Source organism: Dipodomys spectabilis, unplaced genomic scaffold (genome assembly GCF_019054845.1).
Source record: "Dipodomys spectabilis isolate Male_0828 unplaced genomic scaffold, ASM1905484v1 ptg000576l, whole genome shotgun sequence".
NCBI lineage: Eukaryota > Metazoa > Chordata > Mammalia > Rodentia > Heteromyidae > Dipodomys > Dipodomys spectabilis.
In genome coordinates, this window is record NW_024871253.1 from 1055273 (window position 1) to 1075050 (window position 19778).

A 19778-nucleotide genomic window follows, 5' to 3' on the forward strand; every position below is an offset into this window, starting at 1 on the left:
CCAAGCCAGGAATCTTTCCTTATTTATAAGATGTGGTATGTGTGCATGTGCCTATTATGAACTTATTATAAAGTTGTATATACATACGTAAGTTATTTTTCAAAGCACATACTAAGACTACCTCATTGTAGAAACAGAAAGCAAAAATTAACTCCCAAAAATAAAATCAAAATTAGCCATCAACACATTTCTCCCATATGCCACAATAAACATATATACCCACCCATTCTTTGTTTTCTATCTTTATTTTTCATAAAATTAGGATCCTACAGTTTCCTTGTTTTGAAATCTGATGTTTTTCTTTTTAGTCAGAGCTTCATCTTGTATCCAGCCTGGCCTTGAACATAGATTCTCCTGCCTCAGCAGTGTCTGGAGTCTTGGGATTACAGGAATATATTAGCATGCCCAGTTTTTTTTAATATTTCTTTTTTTCTTTTCTTTTTCTTCTTAGCAGGTCATGGGGCCTAAAGTCTGGGCCTGGCGTTGTCCCTCAGCTCTTCAGCTCAAGGCTAGCACTCTACCACTTGAGCCACAGTGCCACTTCCAGCTTTTTTTTGCTTACGTGGTGCTGAGGAATCAAACCCAAGGCCTCATGCATGCAAGGCAAGCACTCTATCACTGAGCCACTTTCCCAGTCCCTCTTTTGAATAACTTTTCTAACCTATCTGTAAGCATTTGACGATGTTCCCTCCCAAACCATCCTGTTGTCCTTTAAAACTCAATTCTGAAGTTGCCCTATACACAGCTTTTTGTGGGCTTTTGTTTTGTTTTGTTTTGGTTGCTGGTCTTGGGGCTTGAACTAAGGGCCTGGGCACTGTCCCTGTGCTTTTTTGCTCAAAGCTAGTACTCTATCACTTAAGCTACAGCTCTACTTGCAGCTTTCTGGTGATTCATTGGAAATGAGAGCCTCACAAACTTTCCTTCCTGATCTGGCTTCCTCCTGAGTAGCTAGGATTGCAGGCATCGACCACCAGAGCCTGACTTTCTTTCTCTGAAGCCTCTTATAGAAAGTATAGGTCATTCTGAACTTTGACATCACCAGCCTCCCCTTCCTTGAAGCACATCCCAGTCTACCTTTATGCATTTCCCCTGTGTTCTTCATCGTATTAAAAGTGGGGGCTCCAGCAGGAACTCTGCCTCTTTCATAAGTGTCCTCATGGTGCCTAGAATGCTAGAATGCACATAAGCACTCTGTAAGTCACCCTATGCAAAGGAATATAGGCTTCTTGCTTCCCTCTTACTCTCTCTTTTGTGCCAGTACTGAGGCTTGAACTCAAGGTCTAAGAGCTGTCCCTTAGCTTTTTCACTCAAACTAGCACTTTACCAACTGAGCCACTGCTTCACTTCTTACTTTTTGCTAGTTCATTGGAGATAAGAATCTCACAGACTTTCCTGACTTGGTGGGCTTCGAACCTGTATCCTGAGATCACAGTCTCCTGAGCAGCTAGAGTTACAGGGATAAGCCAACAGTGCCCAGTGGCTTCTTGCTTCTTGCTTCTAGATCACTCCTTGAATGATCTCAAGATAAAGTATATTCAGTTAGTTGAGGTGAACAGGATGGATGCTGGAAGGAAGAGGTTGGTACTGAGGAACAGGCCCCCCACCCCCCAAAAAAAAACCTGGGTAACCCAGAGTCACCCAAATCCACACTCACTTCCCAGGGTTCTTCCAAATCCTCAGAAAGGAACAACTAGCACACAGAGCTCTGTGTATGATATATATTTATATATATAATTGCTCTCATTTTATTGTACTTTATCTTCTTTTTACAGTAGATCTGACACAGGCATTAAATAACTGTAGAGAAAGAGATCACTGGAGAGAAGAGGGTATAGGAATAGGAAAACCTGGGGGCCCAAAGGGAAGAGATACAGATCCAGTGAGAGGAAAAAGGGAAGGGCCCATTGTGGGTGGGGTGTGGAGGCTGCAGCATTGAAAAAGGGGGGGGTGGTTAGACAGGTCAAGGAAGAGGATCCGAGGAGAAAGAGTTAAAGATGCCTCCATAACTAAATAGTACTCGCAGCAGGAGGCCCCTCAGTTGACATTCTATGGGCATTATTTTATTTATTGTTAAAGGCAAAAGGGGCTGAAGGAGGTGGAGTAAAGAAATTCAGAGGCTAGACTGAGGAGGGGATCTGAAATATTCAGGCTGGCATGCAGAGGAAAGAGAAGGAGTTAGTGATCAGTTGGTAACTTGCTAGAAGCCAGAGAAGTGGTGGGGGCAGATGTGGGCTCAGGAGAAGGAGGTGGACTCATCCCCCCAGCCAGCTGACGTTTCCAAGGTGGCTACTGGGGATGGAGCCAAGATGGCTGCCCCTCCCCCAGAGCTCCCTGGGAAGTGGAACTTGAAGGATATTCTCGGAAGGCCAGTGGGGGGAAGGGAGTCATTGGAAAAACAAAGTGCATATTCAGCCTAAAGTCAAGCCCACCTCTCTGAGTAGTGACTATTCAGATGACAGAAGGAACGGGGAAGGAATTGGAATGTGGGGCACAAGAGAATTCTCTAGAAGGATCAACACTTCTCTTCTAGTCCTTCATTTTTGACCCAGTTGATGGAGTCACCATAGGGGGAGAAGCAGGATGTGCCAGGAAAGAGGGAAAAGACCACACAGCCAACTTGTACTCAGTAACAAATGGCTGCCTTTCAAAAGAGAGAATAAGGATGGGCAAGAAGAGGGAACATTCCTGATGGTGGACCCAGAAAAGCCAAAACCACCAAGATAGTGGACTGTAGAGATGGAAAAAGGAGAAAGGATAACAAAGATACAGTGGCTGGAGCAGGGAATGGGAGCTGGGAATCAAATCTGGGTGTGTGTGTGTGTGTGTGTGTGTGTGTGTGTGTGTGTGTGTGTGTGTGTGTGTGTGTGTGTGTGTGTGTGTGTGTGTGTGTGTGTGTGTGTGTGTGTGTGTGTGTGTGTGTGTGTCTGTGTGTGTGTCTGTGTGTGTGTCTGTGTGTGTGTGTGTGTTTCTCTATAGAAGATAAGCAGAAGTGCAGGGAGGAGTTATAAAACCAACCCCCTCACAGCTAAACCAGAACTATAAAGACTCTTAACTCCTTTGTGGCCATCTTGGTTGCCCATTTCTGTCTCTGGCTGGGAGAAAATGGTAGAAAATGGGTGCAGTCAGGAATCACAGTGCACATCAGGCAGGGTTGAGAAGTCAAAGAAGAGGGTGTGAGGCAAACAAGTCATAGCTCTGTTATAAAAAAATACCTTTAGGGCAGGTAGGGAGGGATCAGGCAGGGTCAGGGACATTCCAGAAGCATCCACAGGAGAGTGGTGGGGGTTGGGAGGAAGGGGCCTCAGGTTTTGTTGATTCGGAGTTTGAAGGCCACACGGCCGGCAAACTTGTCTCGCTCGTCGTCTGTGGCAATGTTGGCAGCATTTATGCGGCATTCCACGTTCACCTCCACGTTGGGGGTCACATTCAGGAACTTCACAGCCACCAGGGGCTGTGTGTAGTTCACCTGGGCCAGATGAGGGCAAAGGAAAGATCTAGGCCAAGGGCAGCCTCAACCTCCTCCCCAAGAAACCCCACTGTGTTCCCCAGGAAGCCATCATCCCAGCCCTCCCATGGGACTTACGTGGAACTTTTTGCCGTAGTAAGGGAAGTACATGAGATCAATGTTGCCATTAGGAGGGAACATGACAAAGTGGCCAAGATTCTCAGCATCTTCATCTCGCTGTGGAGGGGTGCAAGAAGGTAAAGAAGTGAGCATGTTAGACAAGCCAGGTACTCAGGAGCTCACCAGACTTCCCTTTGTGCTTCTTTCACACCCCCCTCCCCAAATCATTCCAATCTCAGATGTGATAGGAATCTCTTCAGCTGTAGTGTGCACGTGTGTGAGTGTTCACATGTCTTCCTGTGTGTGCGTTCGCATGTCTTCTATAAGATGGGGAGTTCTGAAGGATGCTAGTATCACAGTACAAGCCTCCTACTCCACTAGCTCCCCAAGTTCTTACCCTGTCCTTGGGAATCGGTCTCTGGAGCAGAGCCAAGAGAGAATAGATAAACAGTAAGAGCTCCGTAGTAAGGAGGAAGAGGGTGAGTGGGAAGGGACAGCATATTTCTAGAGATCGGAGTTGGAAGCAAGGTTTTGCAGACAACTTGGTGGTAGATGGTGCTAACCCAACAGCAGCTAACCAGAACTCTAAAGGGGACTGAGGAGTACTAGGGGGATATGGGAGGGGAAGCAGGCAACATGGACACTGAAGGGACACAGGACGGGTAGGAGGCACAAGGGGAGAAACCAGGACTTTGGGTGGTCTATTCCCCAGCAGAGCAGGCTTCTGTATCCTAGAGAAAAGCAAGGGCTGGAAACCCTGTGGAATTCAAGCCACATTAGAGCCTACTCTTACCCCCTTGTCCCTATAGTGTTGGGGCCTCTAGGAGCAAAAAAGAGAAGGAGAGATGGATAAATCACATGGGAACCATGAAAGACAAACAGGTGGGCAGGTGGGCAAGATCCCTAAACTCACCTTCCCAACACAGGTAACATTCATGCTCTGGTTTGCTCCTGCATAGAAGTTGATGACCTGGAGTGAGGAAGGAGGGTTGTGAGAGAGGGGGGAAGAAATCCTATCATAGGCATCAAGTCTTTCAACTACAGAGCTGACCTTCCCACACGTCTATCTCTTTGATTCATGCAGCTTCTCAAAGAAAAAAAAAAAAAAAAGCAAAAACAAAAAACCTCTAATGCCCATTAACCGCAGTGAAAGGACACATAGTTAACAGATGGTAGTGTCCCCAGCTCCCTCCTCCATTTTCCCTAGGGACCAAGGTCATGGGTACCCGGTTCATCTTGATGAAGACACAGGGCTGCCCAGTGCTGTAACCGTAGTGAGTGGGGTCCCCGATGCCAGAGCAGTTGCCCAGCTGGGTCCGGTTGAATTGGCAGGCACGTTTCGGATAGTTGAGGACCCCGTTATCTGGCTGTTCATAATAACGCCCAGGGCGGCAGACATCATTCTTTTGGGCTTGGATGGAATCGTTGTAAGCTAAGGAGGTGGGAGGGAGAGTCATGGACCTGATGTTCCACTTCCAGTGGTCTCAGGCCACACTTCCCAAGGTCCTGGACTAACATACAGCCATCCCCAACACTCACGCTCCAAAAACTTGTTGAGCTTCTGAACATGCTGATCCCAGCTTTCTGTGTCACTGACGTTAACAATGACATCAAGGTTCTCCGTCTTAGGGCGAATCATCAAACCTATAGTTGACATGGGCAGGAATGGGAAGGGCATAAATAAATAAAATTATTAAGGCATGGGGTGGGGAGTGGTTATAGGAACACCAAGGTAAGGGATGGGGTGAAGATCTGAGATTATCTTTATAGGAGTGCTCTCCTTCCTATCTGCCGTTTTCTTAGATCACATAGCTCTCAGGACATGAGAAGAAAGACAGAGCTAAGAATTTCCTAGCACGTAGTGATTGGATCATCAATGCCAGACTGAAAAGAATAGAATCCCTTTTGAAAAGCTGGGGGACATGAAGGTAGGTAGAGTAGCAAGGAAGGGGAAACCTCATCACTTACCTGGGGTGGCCAGTCTGTCCTGGTACTTGGGAGTATGGTCAGAGACGGTCTGCAACATCACCCACATGGTGAGCGTAAACATGGCCGTGAGGAAGCCATAGAAGATGAGGTAGAAGAGGAGGATGAAGGCTATGGAGGAGGAAACACAGTCAGCAAGTACTCCGTCTCCTGTCATGAGCTCACCTTCTTTCCCTCTCGAAAGTTCTGCACTGGGTAAGGCCACACAGCTACAGGATGTCTCAGCACCTTCCCTTGGGAGCCAAAGGAAACAAGCTACAGACAGTGTCCAGCGTCTAGCCCTGCCTCCCAAGCCTCCTCCTACTCCTAGGGCACAGTGAAGCCCGACCTTGCAGAAGCCACAAGAGACCTAAACTCTTGTTGCTGGGACAACTCCAAGAATAGGCCACTGTCATTGTGCCTCTAATTACATTTCCAACTTCTCAACCGTGCATGGTCCTGAAAGGCCACAACATCTGTGAGCCTTGCATCCGTACTCATGCTTAAAGCCATCCTAGCCACCAGTCACAGATAAACACTTACCACCCTGCAGTCTGGACCCCCATACTCAAATGGCAAGATCTGGACTCTCTGGTGCCCTACCAGAAGCCAAACCTTGAAAGCAACTCCTAGAATGAGGGGCCCAACACTATGGCCTAGCTGTAAAATCTCAGAGACAGATGTCTGAACCTCAAGAGTCGCCATGTTCTCAACTCATATAAAGGCCTAGAGCAAAGGTAGATTTCCCCAGAGCCTTTTCCTGACACCATGTCACCATTCATCCTCTCAGCTTCTTGTGAAGACCTGCCCTTCCCATCACCCTGACCTGTTAGTCTTCCACCTCAGAAGATACTTTCTTGCCAGGCATCAGTGGCTCATACTTGTAATCCTAGCTACTTAAAAGGCTGAGATCTGAAGATCACAGTTCAAGTCAGCCCAGACAGGAAAGTTCATGAGACTCTAATCTCCAACTAAAAAGCCAGAAGTAAGCTGTGGTTCCAGTGGTAGAGCATCAGCCTTGAGCAAAAAAGCAAAAAAGGAAGAACCCTAGGGGCCATGAGTTCAAGCCTTAGTACTAGCAGACACAGGCCACTTTTCCATGAAGCCTCAGACTGTTACTGTTCCAAGTATTCAGACCCCTCACATGGCAGAGGATGGGCCTCTAGGACCCTGAGGACAATGACTACATTAGACCCCCTTCATGGATCCCTAGACTGATGGGACAGTGTCCAGTCGGTGCGGATAACTTGTAAATTGTATCATAGTGTCATTAGTGCTTCATCTCCCCAGTTGGACAATCTCATTTGGAAGAAATCTACCCCTCATCTCACCTGCACCCAGTCACCAGATCCCAGCCACATACAGGTCCCTCTGCACCCGCCATGATAAGGGTGGGAAGGTTTCCCAAGCCATCAGAGTCCCAAGACACACCCGGCCTGACATCACCACAGTGACCACTCCTCCCTCCTCGATGACATCTGATCAGAACATCCAGCCTAGAAACCACAATGCCGCCCCTCCCCAGCAGCCCCCACCCACAAAGCACCACAGGAGGCTCCAAACCCCCCAAATGGTGGAATATAGACAAAACAACTTCCTCTGTGAAGGCCCCCTCCCGCCCCAGTCCCCCCTCTCAGACCCGCCCCCTCATGAATGTTCCCAGGGTCCAGGGGGTGGGCGCGAACTAAAAATAGACGGGGCCTGGCTAGCTAGAGGGAGGGGGAGGGAGAGAGGGGGCACTCTCCAGAGGTGGAGGGGGTGATCATGTGGAGTGGACAGGCCCCGAGGCGGAGCGGGAGCTCCTTGGCGCGGACACGCGCGGAGCCCGCGACCCCCCGCCCGAGGGGGCTCCGCGGGGGGCGGGAAGGCGGCAGTGACCTACTTTCTCCGCCTCCGCAGCGGCCAGCCTGGAGATTAGACCTGTGATTCGGCCCCCTCCCAGCCCAAAGCCCGACAGGGGAGGGGCCCGGACGCCAGGGACCCAGCAGGAGAGCTGGGGCCCTGCCAACCGGACCCTGCGCCCCCAGGCATCGCCAGGCAGCCTCCCCATCGCCTTTCCCGCGCCAACCCCGCGTACCCCAGCTGGTCCCGGTGCGGCCCATGAACTGGTGCGTCCTCGGGTTCCACACGAACTCCTTCCACTCCTCAACCACCTGCCCGCAGCTCTTCTTCTCTTTCTGGATGACCATCTTGGCGGCGCGGGCCGAATCCCCCGGGCGAGGCGGGGGGCTGCGGAGAAGCAGGGGCGCTGCGCTCTGAAGCCCTCCGCGTACCCGAACGCGCGGAGAGGGAAGGCAGCCGGAGCTAGGGGGACCCCGCTCAGTATGCAATTTCCAGGGTGCACGGCCACGCGCTGCGGGGTGTTGGCGGTGCGACTGGAGGTGCGTGCGCCAATACTAGGCCCTCCCCCGAGAGCGATGAAAAGGGGGAGGTGGTCAGAGCAGGGGGAAAGGGGGAAGGAGGGCGGACGCAGCTTCACCCCACAAACCGACGAGAAGCAAAACAGCAAGGGGCGCAAAAACCAGACGGCTGCAAAACCCGAGCGGAACGCAGAAAAAAAGCGGGGTGCAAAGCAGCTGGGAAAGGCGGGGAGAGGGTAGGAGCAGCCCCGAATCCGAGATGCAGGAAGGCTGTGGACCACGGCAGGTGGCCGCTCAAAGCTCCTCCGCCCAGCAGAGACCACCAGACCACCGGCAGCCCAGCCGTGGGGGCTGGGGCGGGGACGCGCAGTTGAGGGACAGCTAGGAACCGGGGTCCCCCCCAGGCGGAGGCTCCGCTCCCTCGGCAGTGCAGGGCCCGCGGTCGCCGCGCGCGCGGTCTTTATACTCCGAGACTCTCAGGGTGCCCGCCCCGTTCCCACCCCCAGAGGCCCCGCCTCCTCGGCGCTGGCCCAGGCGACCTTATGCATATGCAAATATGGATGTCTGGATTAGCCCCGCCCCCCCGCCACCGCCTCTAGGGAACTAGGCGGTCTCTTCCCTACCCCCACCCCAGGTACTGGACTGCAAATAGGGTGGGAGGAGGGGACAGAGGGCGTATCTGGGTGGAGGAAAAGAAGATTAACCCCCTCACAGAGTCAGAGACTAAAAGGGAAGATGATATATACTGAAAGGTGGTGAGGACCCCGGCACGAGGTTAGCAAGAGAGTAAAACAGAGATGCTGAGAAAGCCTGTCGGGTACAGCAGGGCAGAATATGAGAACAGAAAGAGCCAGAGACAAAAAAAAAAAAGAGCCCAAGGATGCTGTTCTCAAACATATCTCCCTGAAAACTCTCCCAATGCCACACTCCCAGCCCCCAACATGATCCTGAGACTCCAGCTCTACACTCAGGTCCTGCTTAGGAGTTCTTCCTTCCTGGAACCCCCATCCCCTCCGTGTTTCCCCTTCCTTCTCTCCCTTTGGTCTTGAACTCATGGTGCTGTCCCTGAGCTATTCATTGATTTGTTTATTATTTCTAAAAGCTAGTGCTCTACCGCTTGAACCACAGCTCCACTTCCAACCTTTTTTGGTAGTTAATTGGAAATAAGAGTCTCACAGACTTTCCTGCCTGGGCTGGCTTCAAACCATGATCCTCAAATGTTAGCCTCCTAAGTAGCTAGGATTACAGGCATGAGTCACCCATACCTGGCAAACCCATCCTCTCATCATTCAACCATTTGAGTTAGCAAACATTTATTGAGCACCTACTAGTGACACTGTACTACCGTAGCCCTGGAAAGACCAAGATTGGCTAGGCTGAAATTGCTACTCTTAAAGGGCTGGAGAGAGCTACAGTCCAGTAAGAAAGACCTCTAAAATACCATACTAAGAATTATATCATGGGGTTCAAAGCCAGCCCAAGCAGGAACATCTGTGAGACTCTTATCTCCAATTAACCACCAGAAAACCTGAAGTGGTGTTGTGGTTCAAGTAGTAGAGTGCTCACCTTGAGCTGAAGAGCTCAGGAACAGTGCCCAGGCCCAGAGTTCAAGCTTCAAGCCCCACGATCAACAGAGAGAGAGAGAGAGAGAGAGAGAGAGAGAGAGAGAGAGAGAGAGAATTATATCAGCTGAGGGCTGGGAACAAGTCTTAGTAGTAGAGTGCTTGCCTAGCATGCAAGAATCCCTGTTTTTGATTTCTCAGTACCATATAAACAGAAAAAGCCAGAAGTGGTGCTGTGGCTCAAGTGATAGAGTGCTAGCCTTGAGCAAAAGAAGCCCAGGAACAGTGCTCAGACCCTGAGTTCAAGCCTTGGGACTGGCAAAAAAAAAAAAAAGAAAAATCACCAACCAAATTTGGTTGGTATATGCCTGTAATCCCTGCATTTAGGAGGCTGAAGCAGTATTATGAGTTTGAGACCAACCAGGGTTACATGTAACAAGACTCTACCACATTACATACAACTCAAAAAAGAGGTAGAAAGAATCACTGTCTCCTCAAATTTCTTTATCAATTTTCCTTGAAGAGATTTTATTTTTCCCAGTCCTGGGGCTTGAACCCAGGGCCTGCCTGGCACTGAACCTGAGCTTCTTTTGCTCAAGGCTAGCACTCTACCACCTGAGCCACAGCACCACTTCTGGCTTTTTCTGTTTATGTGGAACTGAGGAGTGGAATTTAGGGCTTCATGCATACTAGGTAAGCACTCTACCACTAAGCCACATTCCCAGCCCCATCTAAATTAATTTCCACAGATCTTGTTGTTCTGTTTTCATGCTTGCATGTAAATTACATCAACCATATTCATATTCATTCAACCCTCCTGCATAGTCTGTCTGTCTTTTCAGTCATTCTTTCTTTCTCCCATTTTTTAGTCATTAATTGTACCAAAGGGGTTCACCATGGTAATTCACATGCACACCTATTTCAAGTTAGTCAGATTAATCCCACTTATTGCTTGTTTCCCTTTCTCCTTACTCTCTATTCCATGACTTTCAGTAAGTTTCCTTAGGTCATCTTCATACATAGGTATTCTGGGGGGAGGTAGGGAACTGGGAAGGTGGCTTAGTGGTAGAGTGCTTGCCTAGCATGCTCGAAGCCCTGGATTCAATTTCTCAGCACCACATAAACAGAAAAAGTCAGAAAGAGCTGAGGCTCAAGTAGTAGAGTGCTAGCCTTGAGCAAAAAGAACCTCAGGGTCAGTGCCCAGGCCCTGAGTTCAAGCCCCAGGACTGGAAAAAACAAAAACAAAAAACCACAGGCACCATACATTTCAATATTATTCATCCTCCATTATTCTATTTCCCTCCCCTGCCTCTTGGAAAATGTTAGTTCTTAAATCTAGGGGCATGACAAGGGGTAGAGCACTTGGGTTCAATCCTCAGTAACGAAAACAACAACAACAATCTAAACATCAAATAGCAAAGAAAAAAATCATGAGGTTGGGAGAACTGAGGGGAGAAAGGAAAACATTTTGTTTTCGCTGTCTCTAATGATACTGTCTTTCTATGAGCAAGAAGCTACAAATTTTCATTTCCTAGGCAGTGCATGTTACACATCTGGGCCTGTTTCTTTCTATTCTACAGCACACTCTGGATTAATTTTCTCAAAATATATCTCTAATTAGGCCATGCCTCAGCTCAAGGCCAGGCCTTGAACTTTCTCTGTTATTTAGTAGAATAGAATCCTGATTTTTTAGTATATCCTATATGACACGCCATAATCTATGCTCAACCAACAAGTTGTTTGTGTCCCCAACCAACAAGTTCTGTGCTAGAGCTGAGCTGACCATGCCTGAGACACACAATGCATATCCCTGACCTCACACTTTTTTTTCCCACCAGTCCTGGAGCTTGAACTTAGGGCCTGGGCACTGTCTCTAAGCTTCTTTTGCTCAAAGCTAGCACTCTAGCACTTGAGCCACAGTTCCACTTCTGGCTTTTTTCTGTGTATGTGGTACTAGGGAATCTAACCCAGAGCTTCATGAATGTTAGGCAAACACTCTACCACTAAGACACATTCCCAGCCCACCCTGACCTCACACTTTCTTCATTTCTTTCCATCATCCCAGACGATTGACCACCCTTCAGCCTCAACCTCCATCTACCTATTAATGCATATCTAATGAACATTTGCCTAGAACAGGCATAATTCTGGTCCCTGTGCTCCTGGGGGTCCCATTCCAGCAGAGAACAAAAATAAACAAGTAATGTAAGTTATTTTATGTATTATAATCATATGAGGTGACATTCTAGAGAATGTCTAGTTAGTCAGAGATGACCTTGCTAAGGAGGTAACTTGTAATACATTAAATTCAAGATCTCAGGCATGTACTTAGGAATTTGCCTTCTTCACACAGCTGGCATTCTACCACTTGAGCCACACCACCAGTTCCAGCTTTCTGTTGGTTAATTGGAGATGAGAGTCTCTTGCTTTTGTCTGTCTAGACTAGCTTCAAACTGGGATCCTTAGATTTCATCCTCTTCAGAAGCTAGTATTACAGGCATAAACCGCTGATACCTATACACACACACACACACACACACATATACGTGTGTATGGAGAAGATAGGGAGAAGGAGGGAGAGAAAGAGAGAGAGGTGGGGGAGGGAGACAGTGTCTCCATAATTGTTCATCCTCCTACCTCAGCCTCCCAAATGCTGGTATTATAGTTGTACATCACCATATCTGGTGAGGAGGTAATTTTATTTTGGTGCTGGGGATTGAATCCAGGCCTCTCACTAGGAAAGCACTTTACCACTAAACTACATTCCCCCCAAATTTGTTGTTGTTATTTTTTTTTTTTTTGATTGTGGGTCTTGAATTCTGGGCCTGGGTGAGCTCTCCCTGTGCTCTTCAGTTCAAGATTAGCACTCTACACTTGAGCCACAGCACCACTTCTGGCTTTTTCTATTTATGTGGTGCTGAGGAATTGAATCCAGGGCCTCATGCATTCGAGGCAAGCAAATCTACCACTGAGCCACCTTCCCAGCCTGGTTGTTATTATTTTCTTAACAGCACTGAGAGTTTGAACTCAGGGCCTTGTGCTTGCTAGGCAAGCACACTCTACCACTTGAGCTATCCCCAAGAAAGTAATTTTAGAAATTTTTGGTTTTGTTTTTGGGTGGTGTGTGTGTGTGTGTGTGTGTGTGTGTGTGTGTGTGTGTGTGTGTGTACAGGCATCAGTGGTTATGCCTGTAATCCTAGCTTCTGAAGAGGATGAAATCCACGCACTTGCGTGCACCAGTACTGGGACTTGAACTCAGACATCACACTTCCACTTGGCTTTATTATTATTTTTTTTTTTTTGGTCAGTCATGGCACTTGAACTCTGGGCCTGGGTGCTGCCTTCAGCTCTTCAGCTCAAGGCTAGCGCTCTACTACTTGAGCCACAGCGCCACTTGCGGTTTTTTGGTGTTTATTGGCGATGAGTCTCAAGGAGCTGGGCACCGGTGGCTCACGCCTGTAAATCCTAGCTACTCAGGAGGCTGAGACATGAGGTTCATGGTTCAAAGCCAGCCTGGCAGAAAAGTTCCTGAGAGTCTGTTTTTTATTTTTTATTTTTGTGAAAATACTGTACAGAGGGGTTACAATTACATGGGCAAGATAGCTGAGAGGCTTATCTCCAATAAACCACCAGAAAAACAGAAGTGGTGCTGTGGCTCAAATGGAAGAGTGCTCGCCTTGAGCTGAGGAGCTGAGGGACAGCACCCAGTCCCAGAGTTCAAGCCCCACGACTGACAAACAAAAAGAAAAAACAAAACAAAACAAAAAACCTACTTTAAAAAGAGTGAATGGCTAGGTAGCAGTCAAACTCTATAGTTTCTTTCAGACCAAATGAAGAAGTCTGAATTTTTCATTTCTTTTTCTTTTGTTCTTTCTTTGATTCCTTCTTTCTTTCTTTCTTTCTCTTTTTTCTCTTTCTTTCTTTCTTTCTTTCTTTCTCTCTCTCTTTTGTCAGTCCTTGGGCTTAAACTCAGGGACTGCCTGGGCACTGTCCCTGAGTGTTTTTGTTTTTGTTTTCGTTCATGGGGCTTGAACTCTAGGCCTGGGCACTGTCCCTGAGTTCTTCAACTCAAGACTAGCACTCTACCACTTGAGCCACACTGCCACTTCTGGCTTTTTCTGTGTATGTGGTGCTGAGGAATCAAACCTAGGGGCTCATGCATGTAAGGAAAGCACTCTACCACTGGCCACTTTCCCAGCCCAAAACAGGGTCTTATTACATGGCTTAAGCTGGAATCAAAACTTGCAATCCTATGATTTCCATATCCCCAGTGCTGGTACTACAGGTCTGTGCCATCATAGCCAGCTGAATGTTAAATTTTAATCTAAATACAACAGAAGTAATTCTATGGTTTTAAGTTGATGACATGACTACATTTAATGGAAGTAATCAAGCATGGTGACATGTACTTGATCCATTGGAGGTGAGGCCAGAGGATCACTTGAGCCCAGAATTTGATCAGCCTGGGCAAAATAGCATGACCCTAACTAAGAAAGAAAGAAAAGAAGGAAGGAAGGAAAGAAAAGTAGAAAGGAAAGAAAAAAAGAAAAGAAGAGGGAGTGCAATGGTGTGTGACTACAATCTCAGCACTTGGCACTTGGGAGGCTGAAGCAGGAAGATTACAAACTCAAGGCCAAGGGCTGGGAAGGTGGCTCAGTGGTAGAGTGCTTGCCTTGCATCCATGAGGCCCTGGGTTTGATTCCTCAGTACCACATAAGCAGGAAAAGCCAGAAGTGGAGCTGTGGCTCAAGTGCTAGCCTTGAGCTGAAGAGCTGAGGGACAGAGCCCAGGCCCAGAGTTCAGACCCCATCACCAACACAAAACAAAACAAAAACAAAACAAAACAAAAAACTTCAAGGCCAGCCTGAGCTCAAAAATAAAACCAGTATCTTGGTGAGGTGATACTTCTATTAATCTAACTACTCAGGAAGCTGAGGTCAAGAGGATCAAAGTTCCAGGCATATCAGCACAAAAACACATTCATGAGATCCCTATCTCAACAGTAAGGCATGGTAACAGGCACTGGTCATCACAGTTATAGTAGGAAGTAAAGTTGGGACCATTTAGGAGGGCTTTGCAACCGGAAGTCCAAAAATCTGGCTTGCTTTACCAGTGTAGCAGAGTAACAGGAGGAGACAAGAGTAGAATCAGGATCTACTTCAGAAGGAGAAGGGAGTAAAACATAGGATTAAGACAAAGAGAGGAATATAGACTGTCACTGAAATTTTTTCTCTTGAGCAACTGGTTAGAAACTTATTGTGAGCCAGTTCCTAGATATTTGGGTCATAGTTTGAGACCAGCCTTGTACATAAGATCCTTTCTCAATTAATAGTTGGGTGTGGGGTACATGCCCATCATTCCAGCTAGGATGGGTAAGCCTAAAATAAGAGGATTAAGGTTCAGACATGCACCTGAATAGAAAGCCAAAACCTATCTCAAAAATATTCAGTACAGGGCTGGGAAGGTGGCTCAGTGGTAGAGTGCTTGCCTTGCATGCATGAGGCCCTGGGTTCGATTCCTCAGCACCACATAAGCAGAAAAAGCCAGTAGTGGAGCTGTGGCTCAAGTGGTGAGCACTAGCCTTGAGCTGAAGAGCTGAGGGACAGTGCCCAGGCCCAGAGTTCAGGCCTCACAACTGACAAAAAAAAAAAAAATTCAGTACAGCCGGGCACCAATGGCTCATGCCTGTAATTCTAGCTACTAAGGAGGCTGAGATCTGAGGATCATGGTTCAAAGCCAGCCCAGGCAGGAAAAAGCCCGTGAGACTCTTATCTCCAATAAACCACCAGCAAACTGGAAGTGGCACTATGGCTTAAGTGGCAGAGCGCTCAGCTTGAGCTGAAGAGCTGAGGGACAGTGCCCAGGCACAGAGTTCAAGCCCCATGACGGACCAAAAAAAAAAAAATATCAGTTCATGGGCTGGGAATGTGGCTTAGTGGTAGAGTACTTACCTAGCATGCATGAAGCCCTGGGTTCAATTCCTCAGTACCACATACACAGAAAAAGCTGGAAGTACATGCTGTGGCTCAAGAGGTAGAGTACAGGTAGGGAAGGTGGCTCAGTGGTAGAGTGCTTGCCTTGCATGAGGCCCTGGGGTCGATTCCTCAGTACCACATAAGCAGAAAAAGCCAGAAGTAGCACTGTGGCTCAAGTGGTAGAACGCTAGCCTTGAGCTGAAGAGCTGAAGGACAGCGCCCAGGCCCAGAGTTCAGGCCCTACAACCACCACCAACAAAAAAGAGGTAGAGGGGCTGGAAAGATGGCTCAGTGGTAGAGCACTTGCCTTGTATGCCTGAGGCCCTGGGTTCGATTCCTCAGCACCACATAAGCAAAAAGAAAAAAGCCGGAAGTGGTGCTGTGGCTCAAGTGGTAGAGTGCTAGCCTTGAGCTGAAGAGCTGAGGGACAGCGCCCAGGCCCAGAGTTCAGGCCCCATGACCAGACCCCCCAAAAAAAGGTAGAGTGCTAGCTTTGAGCAAAAGATGCTCAGGGACAGTGCCCAGGCCCTGAGTTCAAGCCCCAGGACTGGCAAAAAAAAAAAAAAAAAAATCAGTACAAAAAAGGACTGAAGCCGGATGCTGGTGACTCAGCCAGGCACTGGTGCTACTCCGGTTGGCTGAGATCTAAGGATCTCTGTTTGAAGCCAGCCTAGTCCATGCAACTCTTATCTCCAATAAACTACAGAAAAGCCAGAAATGGAGCAGTTGTTCAAGTGGTAGAGTGCTAGCGTTGAGCAAAATAAGCTCAGGGACAGAGCCTAGGCCCTGAGTTTAACTCCAGGACCAGCACCAAAATAAGGCTAAGGCATGGCTCAGCAGTAGAGCAACTGCCTAGTAAGCATGAGGCCCTGAGTATAAACCTCAGCACTACCAAATAAAAAAAACAAAAATGAAAGAAAGAAAAAGGGGCCAACAGCCAGTGGCTCACCCCTGTAGTCCTAGCTATTCAGGTGGCTGAAATCGAAGGACTGCAGTTCAAAGCCAGCTGAGACAGGATCTCCAGTTAACCACCAAAAAGCTGAAAGTGGAGCTATGGCTAAAGTAGTAGTAGAATGTCAGCCTGGAGTGAAAAAGCTTAAAGAGAGTGCCTAGACCCTGAGTTCATGCCCCAGTATGTGCACATACACACACAAAAATTGTTTTATATGGTTTATCTTTTCAATTGTCATCTAAGCGGTTTTTCCCCCAGGGATGAAGATCAAATCTAAGGCCTTGCTTATGTGACCCAAGTGCTTTCCCTCTAGGCAACATCCCCAGTCCTGGACTCTAAGCTTCTTATAAGCATGCCTTTGTCTTCCAACTTGTACAGCCTCCATAGCTGTACATAGAGAGTTATCCTAAGTTGGTTGCTGAATTCCACTTTAACAGGGGCTAGCTCCTTCTGCGAAACCCCAGGGAAGCAGTTTATTTGGCAGCAGCAGGAGAGAAGCCCTGAAATGGTTCAACCTCGATCTGGAGCCATGAGACCCTCTCACACCCAGCTGGGTAAACACCACCTAGGGGTAACCTTCAGCTTCTTGGCTCAGCCTCTGCCCTGTACCCCAGGCTCATTTGGAAAGGAAAGTGTGAACGTCTTTGGTGCACACTGTGGAGGGGTTATGGACTAAGGGTACAATATCTGTCACTCCTTTCCTTGTGTTTTCTGTAGATTAGGAGGGGATGGATGGGTAGGAAGAAATCTTGAACCAAAGGCCTCATCCAAGTATAGGGAGAAATAAGTTAAGAAAGGGGAGACCCACAAGGGCCTATGCATTGCAAAAAAAAAGAGAGAGAGAAGAAGAAGAAAAGAAGGATGGAATGGGGAAGAGGAGAAGGAGAAGGAAGAGGAGAAGGAGAAGGAAGAGGAGGAGGAGAAAGAAGAGGAGGAGGAGGAAGAGGAGTCGAGTCTTTGGACTGCTTGGTAAAAGTCTTTGTGTGTCCTGCTGGCTGTTTGGACTCCATTAGTGCTGGAACATTTGTTTTTCTTTCTTTTTTTTTTCTTTCTGGTGCTGACAATCAAATCTCAGGCCTCCTGCATGCTGAGCTATAAAATGCAGGCAACATAAAAACATCTTCACTATTATTAAGTTCAGTGGCAGAAGTAGAAGTGTGGGTCAAGTGGTAGAACACCAGCCTTGAGTGAAAATACAAGCAAGAGCACAATGCCCTGAAACTTAAGCTATAGTACTGGTACAAAAATAAAATTAAAGCTGGGTGCCGGTGGCTCACATCTGTAATCCTAGCTACTCAGGAGGTTGAGATCTGAGGATCTCGGTTCAAAGCCAGCCGGGGCAGGAAAGTCCATGAGACTCTTATCTCCAATAAACCACTAGAAAACAGGAAGTGGCACTGTGGCTCAAGTGGTAGAGCCTTGAGCTGAAGAGCACAGGGACAGCGCCCAGGCCCAGAGTTCAAGCCCCACACTGACAAAAAAAAAAAATAATAATAATAAATAAATAAGTTGTTGGTGTTTCTGCATCTTAAGGCAGGGCAAAGGGAGGCTCAGAAAGGGAGGGAGAATGGGTGAAGAAATGCAATCATGGTATTCAATGTACACTATGTGCAAAATGATCTATGTAACTTGTGGGCAGGGATGGGAGGGAAAATGGGAAAAGTGAAGGAAGGGGTGACATTATCCAAAAGAGAAATGTATACATTATCTGAATTGTGAAATGGTAATCCCTCTGTACAACAATTTAATAACAACAATAATATTATATTTTATTTTATTTTTATTGGGTCCAGTTGTGGGGCCTGAACTCTGGGCCTGGGCGCTGTCCCTCAGCTCTTCAGCTCAAGGCTAGCGCTCTACCACTTGAGCCACAGCGCCACTTCCAGCTTTTTTCTTTTTGCTTATGTGGTGCTGGGGAATCGAACCCAGGGCCTCAGGCATGCAAGTCAAGCGCTCTACCACTGAACCACCTTCCCAGCCCTGTATAATATTATATTTTAAAAGTAAGTAAAACAGGGGCCAGGAATGTGGCTTAGTGGTAGAGTGCCTGCCTAGCATGCATAAAGCCCTGGGTTTGATTCCTCAGTACCACATCAACAGAAAAAGCCAGAAGTGGTGCTGTGGCTCATGTGGTAAAGCACTAGCCTTGAGCAAAAGAAGCTCAGGGACAGTTCCCAGGCCCTGAATTCAAGCCCCGGACCGGAAAAAAATAAATAAAATAAGTAAAACAAAGTTGAGAGCCAGTGGCTCAGGCCTGTAATCCTGGCTACTCAAGAGGCTAAAATCTGAGGCTAACAGTTCAAAGCCAGCCTGAGCAGGAAATCCCATGACATTCCTATCTCAATTTAGCCACCAAAAGTGGAGTTATGGCTCAAGTGGTAGAGCTTCAGCCTTAAGCAAAAAAGTGAAGAGACTGTTTCTAGGTCCTGAGCTCAAGCTCCAGTACCAACACAAAAAATAAAGTTCCATGTCATCATGGAACTATTCATGTTATACATCACTGTCACCATCCATTAACACACTTTTTTTTTTTTTTACCTGTTTTGCTCAGAGCATCAGGCTTGCTTTGCTCTCTTGCTCAGCTGGCTCTACCACTTGAACCATACCTCCGACCTGCCTTTTTCCTGGTTATTTTGGAGATGAAGTGTCCCGTTAAATCTTCACAGCAACCCTATGAGAGAGTAATGCCCCCATTTTGTAGATGGGAAAAGTGAAAATTAAAGGGATTTGTTCAAATTGACACATCTAATATATCATCTCTGCTGATTCTTAGCAGAACAACGAAGTCCTTAGTGTTATAGCTATCCCTATGAAAGCCTTTCTTTTCCTTTATTTCTTTTTTTAGGTCAGAAACCTAGACTCAAACTCCATATCTGATGCTTTTACTCATTTTCTACCACTGTATACCAACTGAGCCATGTCTCCAACCCCTAGGAAAGCTTTTTTACATGTCTGTCTCTCAAGACAACCCCCCCTCCCATTTTCCAGCGCTAATACCAAGTCTCATTCACTCTCAGAGTCTCTGTGCTAGCACAGTGCTTGGCACCTAATAAATGTTAGTTGAAAGAGAGTAAGGACAGGGGCATGAGGAATTGAGGGAAGGATGGAGGCAGGGGGCAGGCCAGGCCCAGGAGGCTGCAGGGTGTGCTGCCAAGCTCTGTAAAGTTTTTGTGGGGGGTGTGGGGGAAGTCGGGGACGTTGGACAGGCATTGGAGGTGCCCTTGGTAGGGGACTGGCAAAGTCTGTTCCAGAGACAAGTCAGTCTTAATGAAAGAGTGTAGACAGCTCTGGATGGTAATCAGGAATTGTGGAATCTAGGGCAGGCTGGAGAAAGAAAGGTTGGGGCACAATGTCCTAGAGATGGCAGAGTGGAGAGAAGAGAGGAAAAAAAACCAACCC

At 47.6% G+C, this 19778-nt stretch overlaps 1 protein-coding gene across 1 annotated transcript; it reads right to left on the reverse strand.

Moving 5' to 3' along the window:
• Positions 1-2978: 2978 nt before the first annotated feature.
• Atp1b2 (ATPase Na+/K+ transporting subunit beta 2) lies at positions 2979-7828 on the reverse strand. Its single transcript, XM_042670858.1, has 7 exons — positions 7608-7828; positions 5534-5662; positions 5105-5209; positions 4792-4997; positions 4479-4535; positions 3584-3682; positions 2979-3466 (listed from the first exon to the last, which is right to left on the reverse strand). The coding sequence occupies exons 1-7, from the start codon at positions 7717-7719 to the stop codon at positions 3302-3304; spliced, it is 873 nt and encodes a 290-aa protein (XP_042526792.1). The 5' UTR covers positions 7720-7828; the 3' UTR covers positions 2979-3301.
• Between the last annotated feature and the right edge of the window lie 11950 nt (positions 7829-19778).